The sequence below is a fragment of the Neodiprion virginianus genome, chromosome 4 (genome assembly GCF_021901495.1).
Source record: "Neodiprion virginianus isolate iyNeoVirg1 chromosome 4, iyNeoVirg1.1, whole genome shotgun sequence".
Classification (NCBI taxonomy): domain Eukaryota; kingdom Metazoa; phylum Arthropoda; class Insecta; order Hymenoptera; family Diprionidae; genus Neodiprion; species Neodiprion virginianus.
In genome coordinates, this window is record NC_060880.1 from 21,924,415 (window position 1) to 21,944,345 (window position 19,931).

The window sequence follows — 19,931 nt, forward strand, 5'->3', positions numbered from 1 at the left end:
GGTTGCATATTTCGTCAGCAAACGTGCACTTTTTAATCGTATTGTTAGAAAGGCTCGAGTTACTTTCCGACCTCGTAACTTCCAGTATTTCGCTGTCTCTCTCCATCTGTACACTTGTTTTTTTTTTTTTTTATTCCAGTACACCCGCATGTGTGAAGTAATATAAAATTAGATTACAAATAAGAATTTCGTTAATTCGATCTAACTGACACGCAAGACTCACCCTGTATCTGTTGAGTTTATTATTTCTCCTCAAAATAACCGAGTTGTTTCCATTTTCGATGATACCAGCATCGTTTCTCTTCGTCGCTGCATCATTAACCTCACAATCGTTATTCGAACTCGTAACGCGTCCCGTGTTTCCACTTGGAATCGTTATTACAGCTCGACGCATATCGGCGTTTCCTCCCCTGGATGTCACCATGATTCGTCTGTTGTTACAGATCACCTCTACTTTCGGCGGTGCCGTTGGATTTTGAGGATAGCTTTTGAGAGTAGCTTTAGGTGAGGACGAAACCTCGATGATGGAACTCAACGTCTCTGAGGCACGAGCATCGTTTCTAATCATCTTTCGCGGAGTGACGTCCCCGTTCCTGACGTTCGAATCAGACAACGGGATGACGTTCACTCCCTGATTACGTGCACCGTCATGGATAATCACATCGTCACCTTCCGCCGCGTGTCCCAAACGGTTTCTGAACGATTTGGCTTGCTGTCGTTCCACCATCTTCTCCTGAAGATTTATGGCCAGTTCCTTGATCCTCGGCGAAGCGAAGACGCTTTTCTTCGGCAAAGCGGCCATGTGGGGTGTGATCTTGCCCATTTTCGTTACATTTTCACGATTTTCCAAACCGTTGTTATTACTCTTATCACCGTTGTTGATGTTGCTTATATTATTGATAATGTTGTTGTTGATTTGATTTTTATTGTTGTTGTTGTTGCTGTTTAAATTCATGTTCTGCTTGGAAACAATCGGGGTAAGGGTATCGGTCTGACAATCGGTTTTACCAATTTGCTGACGTATATGCTTGAGCTTTGGGGCCAGGGAGTCGGCTCTCCGATCTTTTTGGATAACGTTTAATCGGACTGCACGTTCCGTAGGACGACGGGAATTTCTCCGCTGCATAACTGGGGGCAATTCGGTTGGCGAGTCGAAGTCATCGATAGCCACATCTTCCGGTTCCTCCTCCACTACCTCCGGAACTACGTACAGTCGTATTTTATGCATTTTATTTGATTTAAGTTTGGTAGTTGATTTTTTTGCTGTCAAAAATATGATACGAGAACGAAATTTCACTCACGTTCGTTAATTCATCGATTTTTTCTTCCTATTATTGACAACTTGTACAAAAATAATCATCCCATTATTAATTCTATGCCCCTCTTCGTTCGTGTATTAAAAATGATTGAAAGTTCGTACGGTATTTAATTGATTTATTGCTCTTTAACGAAGACCAGCTTCATCCCGAGTTTTAAGCAAAGACATATTTTTGAGAATATTTTTTTTTTTTAGAAGTACTCAAACATCGTGACAATAGATTGGTTAACGTATATATTTATTCATGCTTGTTATTTTGCAGAGTCTGGTATGGATTTTATTCCTCTTGATGGGCCCTGAAAGCAAATGAATAATCTTTATTGCGTATACTTGAATCATTCGTTACATTCTAGTAATTTATTTTCCAATCAAAATCTACTGTATGTAATATGGAATAACGAATATGTAGGTAGATACGTAAAATGCACGTGTACATAAACCGCGTGAGAAAAATGTAAAAAACGTAAGGGGTTTTTCAAAATTACAGCCTGCATCCTACACCAATATAATGGCTATATATCTATGCAATAGATGCGTAAAAATGTATAACCTATGTAATATTATGTGGAAGATAAGGAATTCAGGTTGTAAAACGATTTGTTTTATTACAGACAACCATCGACGGAGCCTACCTTTGATATCAATGAAGTGAGTGAGGGAGTGTTTTATAATGCCTGGTAAACGCGGGATAGAATTTTGCTAATTCCGACCTATCTTCATTTTTGAAACTTCTACAAACTTACGTACAGCATTTTTGTGGGGTGCCGCTCTATCAAGTTGTCGGAACTGTCCGTCAGGAGAATTCGATTGCCTCGGAAACGAGTATAGAACAGAGATACGTATTTTTCTGGATATTCTCGGTTTCTAGACAAGACAGGAACCTTTCATTCTTGGTCCGATCCGACTTCCCGTTACGCCAGAAGTGTGCATGCAAGTAATCGTAAGTCGGAACAAATTGAAAATGGAAGGTTTTCGTCACGAATGGTAATCCCATATACCCTGGAAATTACAGATCTCTTTTTTTTCATCCATTTCAGAGATAGTCGTTTGAGGATAAAAACGCCTATATTTTTAGAGTATCATTCCCGGATTTACTATAAAAGTTCCGATCCGATTTCCCGTTATTTATTGTAAAGAAATTAATTTTTATCAACCGTATTATGAATAATTCCTCGGGCACAATTACGTTTAAATATCACCTCCACGCGTTACGCGACTTCACTCGCATCCTGATTCTGTAACAAACGGTATACCTAACCTACCCATAATAGTTATAACGTTACACCACACATCGCACTTTCAGCTGCGGCATACAGACTGCGTTTCCACGCTCCGTATCCGTACAAGTGAAAACTCTCGCTGCTTCCTGTCAATTGTTGCGCCTTCTTTTTCCTTTATTTTCCTACTTTTTTTCCCTTTGCAGATATACGAATAAAACATGTGTACGTAGTAGGGTATACAAAAACGCACCAAACCTTAACAGTTAACAGCGGATACCGTATCTGATTCTATGATCAAAATTTCCCATAAACACCTATCGTAGAATTAACTGTTTTTGAAAGCAAACCATTCGAATGTACTAGATTTTTAACCGTTTCAAAGCTATATTAAAAAATAAAGGATCGATCGGATATCCAAATTATTCTTTCTTAATTCCAGTATTTTCGATTTTTCTATTTCTAAAGAGATCTTTGTATAATAGCTCTGTTGCTATTTCGACAAGTATTCAATCTACGACTATCTCGCAAGAAAATTGATAAAAAAGGCACGATTTTTCGGTCACCAGCCTCCTTATGTGTATAAAACTGGTGTCGCTCAAAAATCATTGCGTAGAAACGGAGATATCGATTCAAATAACGTGAAAAAATTCTGGAATACTCTATAACCATGATATTTCAATGCAAATTAGTTATCTTTAACAAATTAGAATTTTCAACGAGAAAGAAAAAATTCACAAAACGACAAAATACGGGAAAATAGATCATTCCACTCGAAAAATCATAACTTACTGAATTTTCAATATTTCGAGCTGGAAATTGACCGACATGAGTAGCTCTCGGGACAAATATACTAAAAAGAAAAAAAAAATTTGAAGATACCGCGCGATAAAAAAAATTATTATTTATTTAAGTAAAGTCGAATTTTTGGAAAACGAAAAATATTTCATCATTTATCTCGGATCAAATCGAATTATTTTACATATTTTACATATGGAATTCGCGGTTAACACGTCGTGGATAGTGACGGTTATAACTCTTGATAGAATGTACAAGGTATAACAAGTTGTGTAAATATCCCAGAAGTTAATAAAAAATTCTGACACCGAGCACGCGCACGAATCGCAGCTACCGTCGTTCAACCCCTCATCCCAACCGTCTTACGCATGACTAGCCAACGCATTCCTCAAGCAGATCGCTGTAACTCTTCGAACGCGTTGCGCAAGAGGCACGACACGCCGCAAGCACTCTCTGCACTGCACGCGTGCATAATTATTCACGAATACGGGTTTACCAATACGTGCCTATAAATGATATGCATATATGCCAACCAATGCACAGATACTCGGCGTTCGGTATGATAATTGCAAACTGGTTGAACTATCCGAGAGGATTACTTGCGTCAATGTTGCAGTTGGCTTTGTGTATGTTTTAAAATTCAAACGACGATTGAAAGATTTGATAGAGTGTTAGAAATTGCATATCATTTGTTTCAACCTCTTTGTACTTCGCTTAGATACGTCAATTTTTCATTCGATTTGAAATACAAAATTTCGATGAAACTGTAACATTTGAAATGATGTATAGAAGTTTGAGTTAAGAAATATATCATTTTTACAGATATTCGTCAAGTATCGTTGTGTCGTCAATGATTTTTTTTTTGGTGATACAAATATCCTCAACTCTTCCAGGTTTTTCAATGTTCTACGTGGAGGAACAACCTTTATAGTCACAGATTTTACATCCTAAGAACTCTGGAGTGACGGACTGGTGTAAGCTTTTTCATGATAAATCCATACTAACAGAATACGAACAGAAGAGATGAAATAATAAGTTTTTCAGGAGTACTGACTGTAAAATTGTCGTGACGAGTGTTTGTATATTGTTATGGTAGAACAGAAATGAATTTTTGACTCTTGCGAAAGTATCTAAAGTTTCAAACGCGCAACGTTAGTATTTTTACTCCAAGTATCACGAATCACATAACAAATCTACGTGACAGGAGCGTAAAACGCTGTCTCAAAACGTGATTGAAAAAGACGCTACCTCAAAATATAAACGGTAACGAAGGTATCACAAGAACGAATTATTTTCTCCACAACTGATTTGGCACGCTCTTTTCCGATCGTATTTTCAGTCAGCATGTTAAATACAAGACCCGATACGTCGGTAAAGAAATTCATGCCATAAAGAAGCTTCGAAGAATAAAATCTTTATTCAAAAGTTGAGTTCATCGTTGAAACATCACCGAATCAGTTCTATTTTACACGTTTTTTTCTGGATATTCGACGAGTTTGGCACACTGGAGACGTGTCGTACACGACTAAGCGGGATATAGGATTTCAGGAAACCTGTTCTGAGCTAATTGTATATTGGCTGCCATCCGATTACGGGGATGTCACTCGAGTGGTGCGGCCCTATCTATAGGGGCGCACTGATGCGGCCTCTCTTTCGCTGTTTTTATTATTATTTTTTTTTTGTCTTTTATCGGATTTTATTTCTGCGGATCGGGTCGAGCCCTTTGTCCAACATGCCGTACCGCATCGCCATAGTTCTCGAATTACAACCCGGTGAATGGGTATATACAAATACTCCAGGATCATTGTACGCGTGCTATTATGCGAAATAAAAATGGATGGGATTGACAGTCTGGATAAAAAGTTTGAACAACATGTTTGAAATTATTAAACTTTCGCGTTTCTAATACGATTCTAATGTTTTGGTCACATTCTGTTCAACATAGGGATCTACAAAGATCGTCCAAAAAATACATGAATAGTTGTGTCCACAGAGGATGACAAAAGGTTGGTGTAAATACAGTAAAACAATAGCATTTGCAAACGGTTTTTTTCTCTTTTATTAACTTTTGCGTCAGACTGTAGGTTCCATTCATCCTTAAAGACGAGTTTTCAAGAGGGTGTATTTTTATTGCTCATGAGAACTCGACCATTTTTTTTGCACTATTCATATTTCGAAACTCGTTTATCAAGATTACGGTGTAGCCCCCCCCCCCCCCCCCCCCGTCGTTGTTGTACCACACCAGCCGCCATTTTTGAGTCAACCTTGAAAATTTGCACCATCTGTTTGCAGCCTACTTGCTAATATTGCCATGGTTTTCGTAAATTTTGCGTTAAAAGAAGTATTTTTTTGCAGGACTGACGATACGACCTGAGATTAAATAATTTGCGAGAGGTGATTCACTCATAGATCGGGTGACAAGCAATTTGAAATGATGACAAGTGATTTTAAATGATTTCAAATAATTTCACGCGATTTTAAAATGGCGTGCGATTTTAATACGTTAATACAAGTGCGATTTCACGCGATTACTCGCGTACAGACCTGACTTCGAGTCGTTTCAATTGATGTCAAGCGATTTCAAAGTCATTGTTTTTTAAAATGATTTACGATTTCAACAAGTGAATATCCCCCCGATAATTTACTGTTGAAATAGGAGTGATTGCATCATCTCGACGGCTAAGCGAAACAACATCTTTTCTCAAATTAACGTTTCATCCAGGTTATGGCAGCGAATAAGAAGCATGAAACGATGTGGTGCGAAAGTCTAGAAATGGTTATCAACCGTGTTTAGATACGAGGGCGTGTGAGACGAGTGTTTGAAACTGACCTATGATTATTCTCGTAGAAGTACCTCTTCGGCTGAAAACCGTGACTCGACTCGCGACCGATAATACTGGTGTACAATAGAAAGACGAGTCTACGTCCCTGCTCATGTAAACACCGAGAGTGATGATCTGAGCTGTGTGTTTTGCAAGAATAAGCCTCACACATCGAACTCCGCAGACCTTTCAAAATAGGTTTTTTCATTTCAAAAAGGACCGCGCGTTTCACGGGATAGAAAGCAATACAAAATCTGATGGTGACATTATCCATGGATTTTATCGACTTCGAGTAAATTTGCTTCGAGTTACAAGATCTCTACAAGCGTATTGCACTCTTTGTATTGCAAATGGCGAAACGGCGTTCGTTCGTATTATACCTGCGATAAATCAGCGCACGATGTTATTATTCTGACGGTAAATAAACGGCGAGTGTAAAAAGTGCCACAAGCAGCTGCTGAGTGAGTTGATGCGTATCACGCGGGGCTAACCAGCTATGTACGATTGAAATAAACGGACTAGCTTGCTCATGAAGCTATTCAGTAATGTCACGAGGTCGGACACAACCGCATTGCGAGCTCGAAATAACCATCGGTAAACCGTAACAACGGATACAACCTGCATTGTTCTACTGTACATACGGATGTTTGCTAAATAAGTATCCCTCAATATACGCATACATACGTACATACCTGTTATCCGCATTTACAACCGCAAATAAATTTGTTTCAAACTGAATGGGTTCTTCTTTTTTTTAGACAAATAATAAGGCAAACATGATGAATATTTGAGAATATTATTGATACTTTGATAGTTTGACTGAAATAAATGAATAAATCCTAGAGATCAGAGTCGTCAGAGCATTTACGAATAATATACTATCAGAAGTAGTCATCAAAACTTGGATTAGTTTCCTGATTATTCCAGAAATAATCACCCCAAACTGAAATAGTGAAACGTGTAATAGTACCTACAAATTTAACAGGCCTTTCGTGGTGCGAAGAAAACGATTATTCTAATAATTGGACAATTCGAGTCAAGCAAAAATCATGTCGAAAACGTGTACAAAGAAGAAGTGAAAAACTTACGAAGCGATGTACGAAAAGATATTGTAACTTAATCGAGAGAATATCAAAAAATTTACTTCCGGGATCGCCTGGATAGAAATGTCTTGGAATAAGTAACGGAGAAGCACAGGCTTGTGAGATGCAACTAAATTAAATCAAAGCATCTTCTAACTGCAAAATAAAAAAAAAATTTCTATACCTCGTAATATCAACTAATTGAACCCACTCATTAGTAATTTGAGAGATATCACGACTCGATTGAATCGGTAAAAATCAATTGATTAATCGATTATTTCGTATTTTCTTGAAAGGTTGTATATTAAACTAAAGTTTCGTAAATTTCAGTACGTAGTCTTGATGGCGAAAAATATTTTTGATAATTTCTAATTTCATTCAAAGTATTTTTCAATTTCAGGTAAAAATATTCATTTAACTTTCAGTTATTAAATCAAATAGGTACTCAGTAATTACGACAATGATAATAATTGATACTTATCGAAAATCGATTATTTCTGGTAATTTTTAGGCTGTAGTTCGTTCTACATGAATTATCTACAACAGATTTAGCTTCTGTTTTTTGATTCATACAGAGAAAAACAGAACATGAAATCATTATAGGTTAAAAATAAGTGAATTACCGCATACCTAATGAAAAGCTAAACTTTTGTTAAATCGTCGACAATCTACGTCATGAAATCTGTAGATATTGAATATACGAACGTAGAGAGTTATAACAATCTACTGACATTGCAGAATCGACATGCTTTCGGAGCGAAGAAAATATTACGATAGTGTATTTATCGCTGTGAGTTGTTTAGATTGGTAATTGAAGTTTCTTGTGATTGAAATTTGGGGGTTTTATCACGCCTCTGTATTAAGGAGATCCTATTGTTCTCACAAAAATGTACGGCATCGTGGCTAACTCCGAATCTTTTTCAAGTAGTCTTGAAAATAAGGAAGACTATTTAATTTATTTCCAAAGGTCTCGTGCAGTCTCTTTCTGAATTTTCACGCCGGTTCAATTCTACGAGCTAATGCGATTTAAATTGATTTACACGACTTCTCTTTGAACACCTTCACGAACAGTCTCGAATATTCGACGAAAGGTTTTGTGAAATATATAATATCGCACTAGGTAATTCAAACTTGAACTTACAACGAAACTAATAGCAAACGACAATAAATGCTCGATTCTTCCTATCGGATGGCCCCTCACTTGTCCTAACCACGAGATTAAAGTACTCCACGTGATCCAATAAAATCATGAGAATAAAAATTGTGACATAAATGTAAAAGAGCATCTTTAAGGGGAAATCGTTATTTAACGATTTCGGGATTGCTCGGAAATCGATCGGTAAACCGTTAATCAGCAGCACATGTATTTCTATGTTGTACCAAAATGGTAGATCATACAAGTCAATCCGGCATTGCAAAATCAGTAATTTAACTACCAAATTTTCACCAATTTCAACCTCTTAAGAAAACTAGCAAAAAAAACAAAAAACTGATGTACTTACTTGTTTATGGATGAACGACGTTGGATAAAACGATCACAACACAAACAATTGCCATCCCACTTGCGGACGTGCTGCATACACCGCACATGCAGACTTTCAACGCGACTTTACTGTAAACACGAGCGAAGTTTACAGGGAGCGAGAAACACCGCGACTGACAACAATCATCGATCGCGGGTTGCGGATGAGAACGGAACAAGCAGGCAGGTAGGTGTAGGTATAGGTGTAGGTACAGGTATAAACCACAGAACAAACACACGCAGGACGGTACTCGAAGCCCACGTGGTTCTCGTAACGTCGGGTCGATCCGGAACAACCGATGGAACGAGACTGATTGGAGCGGCGAGTCGAATGCGAACGCACGCGTTCCATTCGATTTACTCCAGTACAGCGGGTGAGAAAAGGTGAGATCGCGGGGTGTGAGAATAGCCGAACGATTAGCAGGTGAGCGTAGGTAGGACATGCACTTGGTAGGTACACGGGGCAAGAGCTGGGAGACTGCACTCGCCGTGGGGGAAAAGCGTAAATAAAAGCGGCGTGTACTTGTTGCGATTCGGACCTGCCGGAGGTAAACAAGAAACTCGGACGATTCAACGGCGAGGTGGGAAGGAAGGGTCGACCTTGCGAGGAATGGACCGCGGACCGTGAGGTCGGTGCGCTAACCAAGTTTCGTCGAATCTTTGTGATCCTGTGAAAGAGCGGTCGAACACTGCCGACGGCGATCGGTTGGCCGTGCTTGCGGAATTATGTCGAGCGAGCAGGAGAAGATAAATTTATTTCGATTCGTGAAGTCTTGGAACTCGTGATCAGGTGAATTTGTCGTATTTTGTTCATTGGAGGGGAGCAAAGTCACGTGGATTTACTCAAAGTCACTTCGAGTATTTTGAATTAACGTGACGTATTTTGAATTCATAGTCTTCGAGGCAGGCTCGCTCGATCCTCGAATAGCATTGAGTAGGATATCTGTGGAAACGGTTCGGCATCACACTTTTTAACATCCTTGCGAAGGCCTCTATATTCTTTGGTCTTTATCGTCGGGTGGATATTCTATTGATTAATTATTTTGAGAATTAATGGAATTAAATGACAGTGACAGTTCGGTAAGAGTTAGCTGGTTTGATCTACTTGTAAATAGAATTCTATGAACTGTTTTAAATTTTAGTTTGGAATTAAAAATTTCATGGATATCGACATTTTGGATGATTCCGAATCTCCGATTTTTCCCTTCCTCGTCACTCGTTGATAAGTGTCGGAAAGGGATGTAATTTCCAGTGTCGTTTTTATACACTGTACTGATTTATACGACGGTCTACATCGGATAAGATAAAGTAACCTCAAATGTTTTCAGAATCCGCATTTAAGGAAATTCGCACGATTTTCTTAATTTTCATTCACGAGGTAGTATAAACATCGAAATACAAGTTACAGGTTTGTTATTGGTATGCCTTTTCCGTCTGATTTTTTTACGTGAAATGAAAAGCGCACATCTTTCGCGAACAGTACTGATAACAAGGGCATTATACGAAACGAACTGTAGAATTTGAATTCAACAACCTAGATTTTCAATCACTTTACATGTCAACTCGACGTGCAATTGACTCTGGTCACCATTGATTTCGCTGCGTTTTCTTTATCTTTCAATACTTTGGTTTCAGTATTAGAAATTCATTTATGGCAAATGTGTCACGAATATGCTTCCTTTTTAACTTTAAGCTAAAGTTAAAGAATCATGTGCGTTGGCAGAAATTTTGATTAATTAAATTATTGAACATGGAACGAATGACAAAATAATAACATATTCTGTCAACTGTTACAGGGATTCATTTTGTATAACGACGGTAACAGCCAGATTCAAGTGAACGGTATACCTATTTGATCACAAGTTATGACAGTTACTCTAATCAGTTAATAAAGTTTAGATTACATTATTACACAAATTATCAACAAGAAAACGCTTATAATGAACATTAGATAAATCATCGGTGACGTACGACGAATATCAAATTGTTTCACGTGAACCAGCTAAGTAAAAAAGTATTTAGAGAATTTAAAAGTTCAAGTATACATAAACAAAAAACCAGTATAAAATCAGAAATAGAGAAATGGTAATAAGCATTAGAAAAATATAAAAAATGTCGATCAGCTATGAAAATTTGTAAGGTTTCAGAAAATTAATTTCTAAAAATAGTTCTCCTTACCAGATATTTAAAATTACTCGATAAAAGTCAAGATTGTTTAAAAATCTTGAAATGAAGTGCAAGAAAAAGTAAATATATCTAATACTACAGGATTTTCAAGGTTTATCCATTTCAGAGTGTGTCGTGCGTCGACGTACGACTTACTTTTTACCAGAGTATTGAACTTGAGAAAGTTGTGAGTGTTCCGAATCGAAGAGGGAGGTATTGTGTTTGTATAATATAAAAAAAAATTAAACTCATTTCAAAAAATTGCAACAGTATTGATAATCGAGCTTTGAATTCTAAATGCTCGAAGATATTTTTCTAACACCATACAGTGGGATGAGCTCAAGGCAGTGATTTTGTTAATCTGATGCTATAATCGAGTGGATTAATTCGCAGGTTTTTGCATTATTCTTAAAGAGACCAGAAAATGCAAGTTTCCTTCATGATCCAACAATTTAGCCATCGTAGTAGAATGACACTTGTTATGCATATTGATGAATCTGCAAATGGTTGCCCTTTTTCATCACTTCACCGTTAGGGCAAGCGAGTTCTTTTTAAATTTGGATCGATTTCTATAGCAAGCTCTATTCCAATGGTTTTGAATTGTTGAATATCACAGTAAATATCTATTCTATCACTCCGTTCGAGCGTAATCCAAAAACTTGTTTCATGCAATGAAGCCAGTTAAAATCGAGGATAGATCCCCTTAATTCTATAACAACCAGGATACCGGCGGGGCTAAAACGATGCATATGAATGTGTTCTTTTTACCATCAGTCCATGGGCACGGCTGTCCGCAAGTCGATAGACGACGTTCTCTTTATTCTGCGCATTGCAGCGACCACAGATGGCTCTACTTGTCGCAGTGTTTACAAAACAGTGCCCGTTGCACGTAGAATTTGAATCTTCAAATCCCAACCAACCGGCTGTCGAACAACAAGTTGCAGTAGCCGTTCGGCAGCTAATCAAACCTCCGTTACACCCCCCGCATATCGTAACGTGCCAAGTATCACGGATGCCCCTCTACATATTACCGTAGAACAAATACATATCTATTATCGAAGTGAACAGACTTTGTTGCATAAAAGGAATATGATGGTACCTAGATGCGGCGTAACTGCAGCAGATTTACGGATGCACCAACTAATCGTAAAACGAATTGAAAAGCTATGTAGCTTTGTAACAATTCAAATATAATTAATAGGACGTAAAAATGCAAAAGAGAAACAAGTGATCAGACAAATATCACACGAATCGCGGTAATGCATCAAGTAATCCTATGAACTTCACGAAAAAATACCCCAAAGCCGTCCGTCGCACCGATAGTTCGTTGCTCTTCCGTCACCGACGATCGGGGTAGACGCGGACAATTGTAGACAAATTTAACTCGAACGTTGACTTACCGCCTGACTTTTTGCACTCCTCAGTGTGTCACGCCTTCGCACTTTGCACTGGTAATCACTCAGCCCTCGGAGATAGTTATTCTCCTTGTCGTAAGCGCTTATAATCGGCTTACGCGAAGCGTTTACAACTTTCTTACGCGGCGCCATGTTGGGGTGTTTGTTTCGTACTTGGACCATATATTCCTGGCAGCGCACGCCGCACTACCTATCCTGTAAAATTATGGCGGTTGGGCCCGAGTAGCCAAACAAAGACGGATAGCGGAAAGGCCCTTGGAGCGACAGAGAGCAGGGAACCCGTAAGAGGATGCTGTAGTCAGTCCTTACCGACCGCGCCGATTGTCACTTATTCGGACTATTACCAAAGCCTATACGATCACTGATGTGAAAATTCCATAGTAGTGCAACAATACCGAATGCAAATACCAACAAAAAAATAAAAATTGTGTTTTATGCGACAAATATTGCCAAGAGATGTATTCCTGTTCCGATTGAATGATTATGTGCTGTCCCAGAGTAAAATATAGTCTACGGATTTCGATCGCGACGGATAAGACGTGGTGTGCTGGATCTCCGCTCTGATCTCCGTCTGCTGTAAGTAATCTGCAAATAGGATCTTTGGTAATCTATTTTGTATTTAACCTGCAGGCGTGTTGTCCGTCGGCAAGACAGGCTACCTAATATTTAAAGTTCCGTAAACCTTCGAATGGTCGATTTATTGACTCTCGATCAAATATCGTGGTTGCACCTTTACCGATCGTGTGATCTCTGTATTGAAATCATTCTTTTAAACAGCACTATCCAAATCAAAAAGTCTACTGAAGATTGGAAAAGTAATAACGAGTAAAAGGAAATATCGCAGCACCCTTTTTTATGTTCATACTATATGAAAAGTAGACTACAATTCTTCTTCTTTCTCTTTTTGGCTACATCTCATGAGGTCAAGTGCCAGAAACTGTGATTTTTATGTAAGAAATGTATACAATGAAAGAATATAGGAAGGTATCTAGACGGACCTAACGGCCATTATTACGAGTGATGTCATTTCCTGCGTGGGATATTCCATATTCGAATAGATTACACACCCTACCGAATTCATTGGCTCTGAATTTTATATACCATCGAAGCGAGGGTGCAACTAGTACTATGTTCAAAATAAGTATGACAAAACTAGGCTCCGGTTAGATCAACAAAGTATGACATTCAATCGATGCAAATTTTTTATTGGCTACATTTATGTACTTATTTTATTTGAAGTATATACCTGTAATAGTAACGACGTTTAAATCGATAAAAAGAACAATTTCACATCACAACCCCGATGTAGAGGTCCTTAATTGTTCGTAGTTCGGTTTAGACAGTTCCTGAAATTAGTTTGATTCTCATTTCTCAAAGCGTTTTGCAATACACCCCGAGGAGATGGGCGCGGTTCTACGTGGTAATTTATACAAACGTAGGGAGAAGAGATGTCTAAAATTTTACTTTCACTCTCACCGATAAGCCAACCGGCAGGCACAGCGAATGGGCCTCGGTAAGCCTAACAAATATAGTACACAGCCATAAATATTCATGAAACCCGATCAATTTCGGTTCACACCAGCTGATCATGCATCACTTTTGAAATGATGCGGAATAAATAAATCATCTCGAATCCTTGATTTAAAATTAATGTCCATTCGCATTGACCATTCCCACTACTATTGTTCATTCTATTTTGTAAGGCACAATAAGCGAAAAAAAATTCCAGGCGTAAGACTAAACATACAATTGCATGTTATACGTTCAAAATGACGTCAATTTCGGAACGTAACGTATCGAGATACCTACTGTCAGATTTCGCTGCAGAGTGACGGCATTCAAATGACATATAATACAGATCGGTCGGTCCTCCATTTCGCAACTTTACCTAACCGATCTCGTTAAGAGCGGAGTTCTGTTCTCATCAATCTTGATTCACCCGACATTCGCCCTTGGAACACAGGATAATTCGACCTATTGTCCATAAGGTTTTATGAAAATAGTGTTTCTCTTGCAAGAGGATAGAATAATACTCAACGGTGATCGGTAAATTGCACCAATACATTATGCCACTGATCTGCCAAAGGACATTCCGTGAATTTTTAACATTCTCTCACCAAGAGTGTGGAGTGGCTTTACTTTCGACAGGTTTGATTCATTCACAAGCACAGACATCTACCATTGAATGAATCGTCTTCACTTTCATTCATAAAAGATTCGCCCTCCGCTTGAGGCTTACGGACCTACGAGCGGTTTTCTGGTAAATGATTACATGCAACTATATTTCATCTGATTCTTGATCCACGCCAATATTCGAATTCTGTTATCATTTTCTAGTTTCTCTAGATGTTCCTTTTCTTTTCCCCTCCCCATTTCGTTTGTTTTTGGACAGGATATGAACCGTGTAAATAAAACTGCACATAATGGGTGACCATTTATTCGTCGTACCGTTTGACATATTACGTCACCCGTGAGAACGTCGGTATTATTCCCTACCCTGTGCGCCCGTCAGGATGAAATGTCAGTTACAAGTCACTGCCCTATTTTACTTACACACATGTGATATTACGTATGTAAACGAACGAGTCCAAAAGTTACGGGCGGCGGACTCGACGGGTGTTACGTAAATGTAACTTATCAATGTATGTATGTACACATATAATATAGAATAAATGTCTTTTTGATCGTAGTTACGTTTCTATAATACAACCGACTATTAACAAACCAGCTGGTGTTGGTTCGCGAACACTAAGGAAGCGAATACAAAAATTTTATTGATCTTCGGGGATGATTGATTAATATTTTTAGCATACAATTAAATGATTGATTGACTAATTCCGAGTGCACGGCGTACCTATATCGTTTTATCTTGGGTAAGTTGTCAAAAATAAAACTTATCAATAGACTCTGTACAGTCGCCCACCAAATACCTATGGTAAAAAAATAATACAGATGCATAAGAAAAAGCGCGAAACCATCGAAAAGTCTTTGTTAAATGTATGATTAATTTTTTTCTACCGATAATATCTTGAAAATCAGAAAGTACATACATATAAATTGAATCGTACTGGATTATAAATTTGTTTATTGAGGAAGAATAATATTGGGGTTAGCAATGAGTTTAGATATCGATGTTTTTGGTCGATCAATGTGATCTTCATGTAAGCAGTGATAGTGACACTGTTTGAAACGAAGAAAGAATTTTTACTGGGTTGGTACCACTTTACCTTACTTGGGGCAAATTTTTACACCTATGGTACTTTCGAGGAGATCAGACACACTGCGTCGTGTGTTTGAACACCTTTCATAAAATCGAAATGACGGGTGTAGACAAATAGACATCACATTTCTTGATCGCTTGGTTTTTTGATAAACGATCGGATATCCGGCATTTGATCGTATGCATGATGAATTTTCCTTCCGTGGTCGCTCTTCCGAATAACGAATAAGAGATTGCGGTGCATTTATGCGATATTCATAAAATTGACGTGGGGAACAAAATATCCAAAACAAGCTTCAACGATCAAAGTTGATTCTGTTGATAAATCGGAGTCAACGCGAAGAAGGATCTGGAGGTTTTTAATTTGAAAGTTACATTTCCAGTTACGACACAGCTGCGCGTATCACTTGCAGCTCATTGTATTTACAATGTATTTGTCATTGTACATTACAGGGTAGAGTAAGATTCGTATCTTTAATTGGGTATCTGTTGTCTTTAAATTTTTACCGTCCGATGAAAGATACAATACATGCCGTCCCCGACGTTTATTGTCACCCCGCGGTGTCTGCTGCAACGCAATTTCGTAACATGCATCTCGTAATATCTTATCTCAAGTCTGACAAACTGCAACTGATCGTTCGTGGCCTAATTTCTACGCATTGCTTATAACGAACAGCCACTGTATAGGGCGTGTACTTTCTCGTGGTCCTGAGGATAATGTTACAATTTCTTTGATCTTGACTTGTCACAAGTAGAAATTGATATTACGTCCCGAAGATATTGGCCAGTTTCAATTAATCATATTGACATGACTCCAGATGATCCTTAATTAGAAAACACATGTGATTGGTATCCGGTAAAAATGTACAAGCAGAACCAATTTCACCAGGCAGAACCTACCAACCTACCTGCCTACCTATAATCTATACCTACCGCCACCACCTGCACTTTGACTCTGAATTTACTAATTGTAAGCTGTTATAAGACCTCGGGAACCGCCAAAGAGTGGACAATAGCCTGAGGCTGGGGCCATTCCAGTTGACGTTGCGCAATAACCATGCGTAGTCTTGGTGTGGAAATTTTGACTTGATTTTTTCTTAAACCCAATCGCAATGAACGGCAGAAAGTTAAGTAACAACTGCCGCGTAATGTTGCTTACGTGATTACATGCGACAAACTGCTTAAAGCACCGATGATCCTCTGAAGTTCATTCGACTTTTTGTCACTAATTTTTGTATGCGCAGCCAGGGACTTTTATACACCCATTTGAGATGTAATACTGGGGTAAAAAGTCGAAAACAACACTTTCTTATCATCTGCCTCGCCGCAGGGTTCTGTGCTAAGGCTTGGTTAGCCCACGTGTGATAGATTGTTAGATGAAAGTGACGATTAACAAATTAATTAACTTCCCTCGTCATTGTCTCAACGACGCTTTGCAACTCGCACGACAACGTGTACAATCTCTGTATTGCCATGATATAACAATGTTACGACGTGTATGTACGTGCCTATCTTATATATTCTTTGCATCCAAAGATATGTAGCAGGCTGATCGCAGCAGATTTCCGAACGGTCTGTACAATTAGCGCAGAGATATTAATGATGCCGATTACATTTATGATTGAAGCAATTTCGTTACTCGAATTGCGAACTTCTTGTGCCGGCAACGATGAAATAGCTCACATTATAATTACGCGTTGACAGTAATTAGAATTTAGAAAGTTATCATTCATTTTGTTTTCAATCTCACTTACGCATACAGGCACGATATATTGGCCAATTTATACGGTCCAGACCTTGTTTTGATATTTGCCGTCGTGCTGCTACATGTAAGAAAAAGAGGGGAACTCGAAGGAAGATAGGACGAGGGCGCGGGAGAGGGAAGAGAAGAAAGCTTGGCCGGATATAAAAGCACACTCAATGGAACCAGCCACCAGTTGATCTATCTACTCTAATTCTTTCTCTTCTATATCTACCTTCGCTCCGTGTATAGTGTTACCTTCCATCGTTCAGCAATGGCACTAAAGGTAAAGGAAAAAGATCATACATAATCCACCTATCCGGGAAAACGGCTTTACAGTGAGAATTTGTCATCCGTTCTTATCTAGTTTTTTGATTCTTCAGAACGCATAACCATTGTTACGAGGACACCATGAACATTCCTCGTAAAACTCTCATTCTTAAAACCTGCTTTTGCGTCTTACTTTAGATTTTTTACACAAAAAAAAATTTGTGCAATTTCTTTGCTACCTTCGACATTCTTACGAATATGCTTCGATTTTAAAATGCAGCGTAAGTGGACTGAATAATTTAAAAATGGATTTCGCACATGTATCGGGAGTGACGATTCGTTATATTTTCGCGATGACTTTGCAAAACTCTGACTGATTTCACTCATACCTATATTTCTTTGCACTCGTTGTGAATACGCCTACCACTTTCATCCTGCGTACGTCGATACCGGCTGACTTCTGACTACTTGTGATTTTCCCGCCGTAGTACTTCTTCTTTGCCGCGTGTATCGCAGCCGTGAATGCTGGACTGGCTATAACATCCACATCCGACAACACGTACCGAAGCCACGGAAATCTTGCCCAGATCTCCACGCAATCCAAGTCCATCGAGACTCCGTACTCCAGCTCCAGCAAGAGCGACATCCGCGTGTCTAACCCAGCCGTCTATGCCAGCCCAGCGCACTTTGGCCACTATGCGTCCGCAGCACCGAGTGTTCACCATTATTCTTCCGGCCCAGCCATCCAGCATTATTCCGCTCCAGCGGTCCAGCACTATTCTCCAGCTCCAGTAGTTGAGCACTACGCTCATGCACCAGCTGCTCACAACAGTCCCGTTTACACCTCGGCACCTGGTCCAGTCATTGCCAAGGCGGCATACCATGTCCCAGTACCAGCCATCCACTATGCTCAACCTACCCCCGTTGCTCAATCCGTGTACGCTCACGCTGAACCAGCTCATTATGCCCACGCTGAACCTGCTCACTATGCCCATGCTGCTCCAGCTCATTATGCCCATGCTGCCCCTGCTCACTATGCCCATGGGGGCCAGGTAGCCGGGCATCAAGTTGGGGTGGCTTATTCTCCGGCGAATGCAGTCGCTCATTTGAGCTACAGCAACGCCAACGATCACGTCAACTACGCCTGGTAAAAGTATACGTAAAAGCAGATATAGAACAAGCGATGACTGATTACGTCGGGCTGAATTCTCGATGGATCCCAGCTGTGCGTAGAAACATATTATATATTAGGTTTTGTACTCATTTTGTAGACTAGCAGTAAGAAGTTGATAATAAACTCTGAAGCCCAGTAATTGACGCTCGTTAACTTCTATTCTCATGCTGTAACCTTAGTCTTTTTATCTTTCCTACAATTCATTCTACCAACCGGGATACTCTAGGATACAACAGTATGTGTCGTTTATGCCGTTATGCCATATGGGCCATGAGATTATTACTGAATACCTTGGAATGATCTTAAGGAGCTCTTACCGCGAATGGTAAATTTGTAACTATCACATATGGACCTCACGTGACGAATGTGCAACTAAAGGCTGACGCCGACTAGACCGCGGCGGACGGCGGCGGACGGCGGCGAAATTTTCGCTCATACAGTTATCCATATAGGTGTTCACACTAGACGGCGGCGGACCGCGGCGGACCGCGGCAATTTTTCGCGAGTTCCAGGTTGGGAATATTTCGGCGGTGCGCCGCGCATCGCCGCGCATCGCCGTCGTCTAGTGTGAACACCCGACCGATGCCGAAATTCATCCCAAGTATAAAAATAGGGAAACCTGCGTTACTTTGATGTAAATGGTTATGGTTTACAAGGATTCTTTTCATTCTCTCCGCTGTTCTTGCGAAAAATAAATGTATTCATTTTTACATCTTAAATAAATCCTACGGATATTAAATAAATGTTACGCAAGTAATTACTTCATTTTTAAAGAAATTTAAGTAAATGTGAGTTTTAGAACAACAAGTTATGATCAACGGATTATTTTATGTAAAAAATTTATTTTTTTCTCATTGTTCGGGTATGATGCTGATTTCATGAAGACTGTTTTTTATTTTGCGTATTAATTTTTATGCATAAGAAATGAGAGAGTATATTTTGAGCTAAAATTTATTTCATTTTTACTATACATATATTATATGTATAATAGGGTGTTTCAAAATAAAAAAATTTACGATTTTCCAACGAGCCACACCCGAAATAGTTTAGGTAGAAACAAAAATTCTGGCGAAAGATGAGCATTGTCGGTTGATTTTTAATCCTTTTTTCCTTTTTATCGAATTTATGATGGACAATTGTTAGTAATTTTTTTTCGTGTTAAACACTTCTTCATCTGAGCTATCCA

At 39.0% G+C, this 19,931-nt stretch overlaps 2 protein-coding genes across 3 annotated transcripts in view; one reads left to right on the forward strand and one right to left on the reverse strand.

The window, feature by feature from the left end:
• LOC124304141 (rhotekin-like) overlaps positions 1-12,472 on the reverse strand; it is a 74,554-nt gene extending 62,082 nt beyond the window's left edge. Inside the window, exons 1-2 of one of the 2 annotated variants that reach the window (XM_046762215.1) lie at positions 8,740-8,882; positions 224-1,614 (exon numbers count right to left, since the gene is read on the reverse strand). In XM_046762215.1, the coding sequence (XP_046618171.1) occupies positions 224-1,228 (1,005 nt within the window). In that variant the 5' untranslated portion in view covers positions 1,229-1,614; positions 8,740-8,882. Of the gene's footprint in view, positions 1-223; positions 1,615-8,739; positions 8,883-12,325 lie in introns of those variants that run through there. The other variant, XM_046762217.1, reaches the window with a different exon arrangement.
• Positions 12,473-17,430: 4,958 nt separating this feature from the next.
• LOC124304144 (pupal cuticle protein C1B-like) lies at positions 17,431-18,884 on the forward strand. The gene is made up of 2 exons (XM_046762221.1): positions 17,431-17,587; positions 18,060-18,884. Exons 1-2 carry the CDS (start codon positions 17,576-17,578, stop codon positions 18,720-18,722), a joined length of 675 nt encoding a protein of 224 aa, XP_046618177.1. The 5' UTR covers positions 17,431-17,575; the 3' UTR covers positions 18,723-18,884.
• The last annotated feature ends 1,047 nt before the right edge of the window (positions 18,885-19,931 follow it).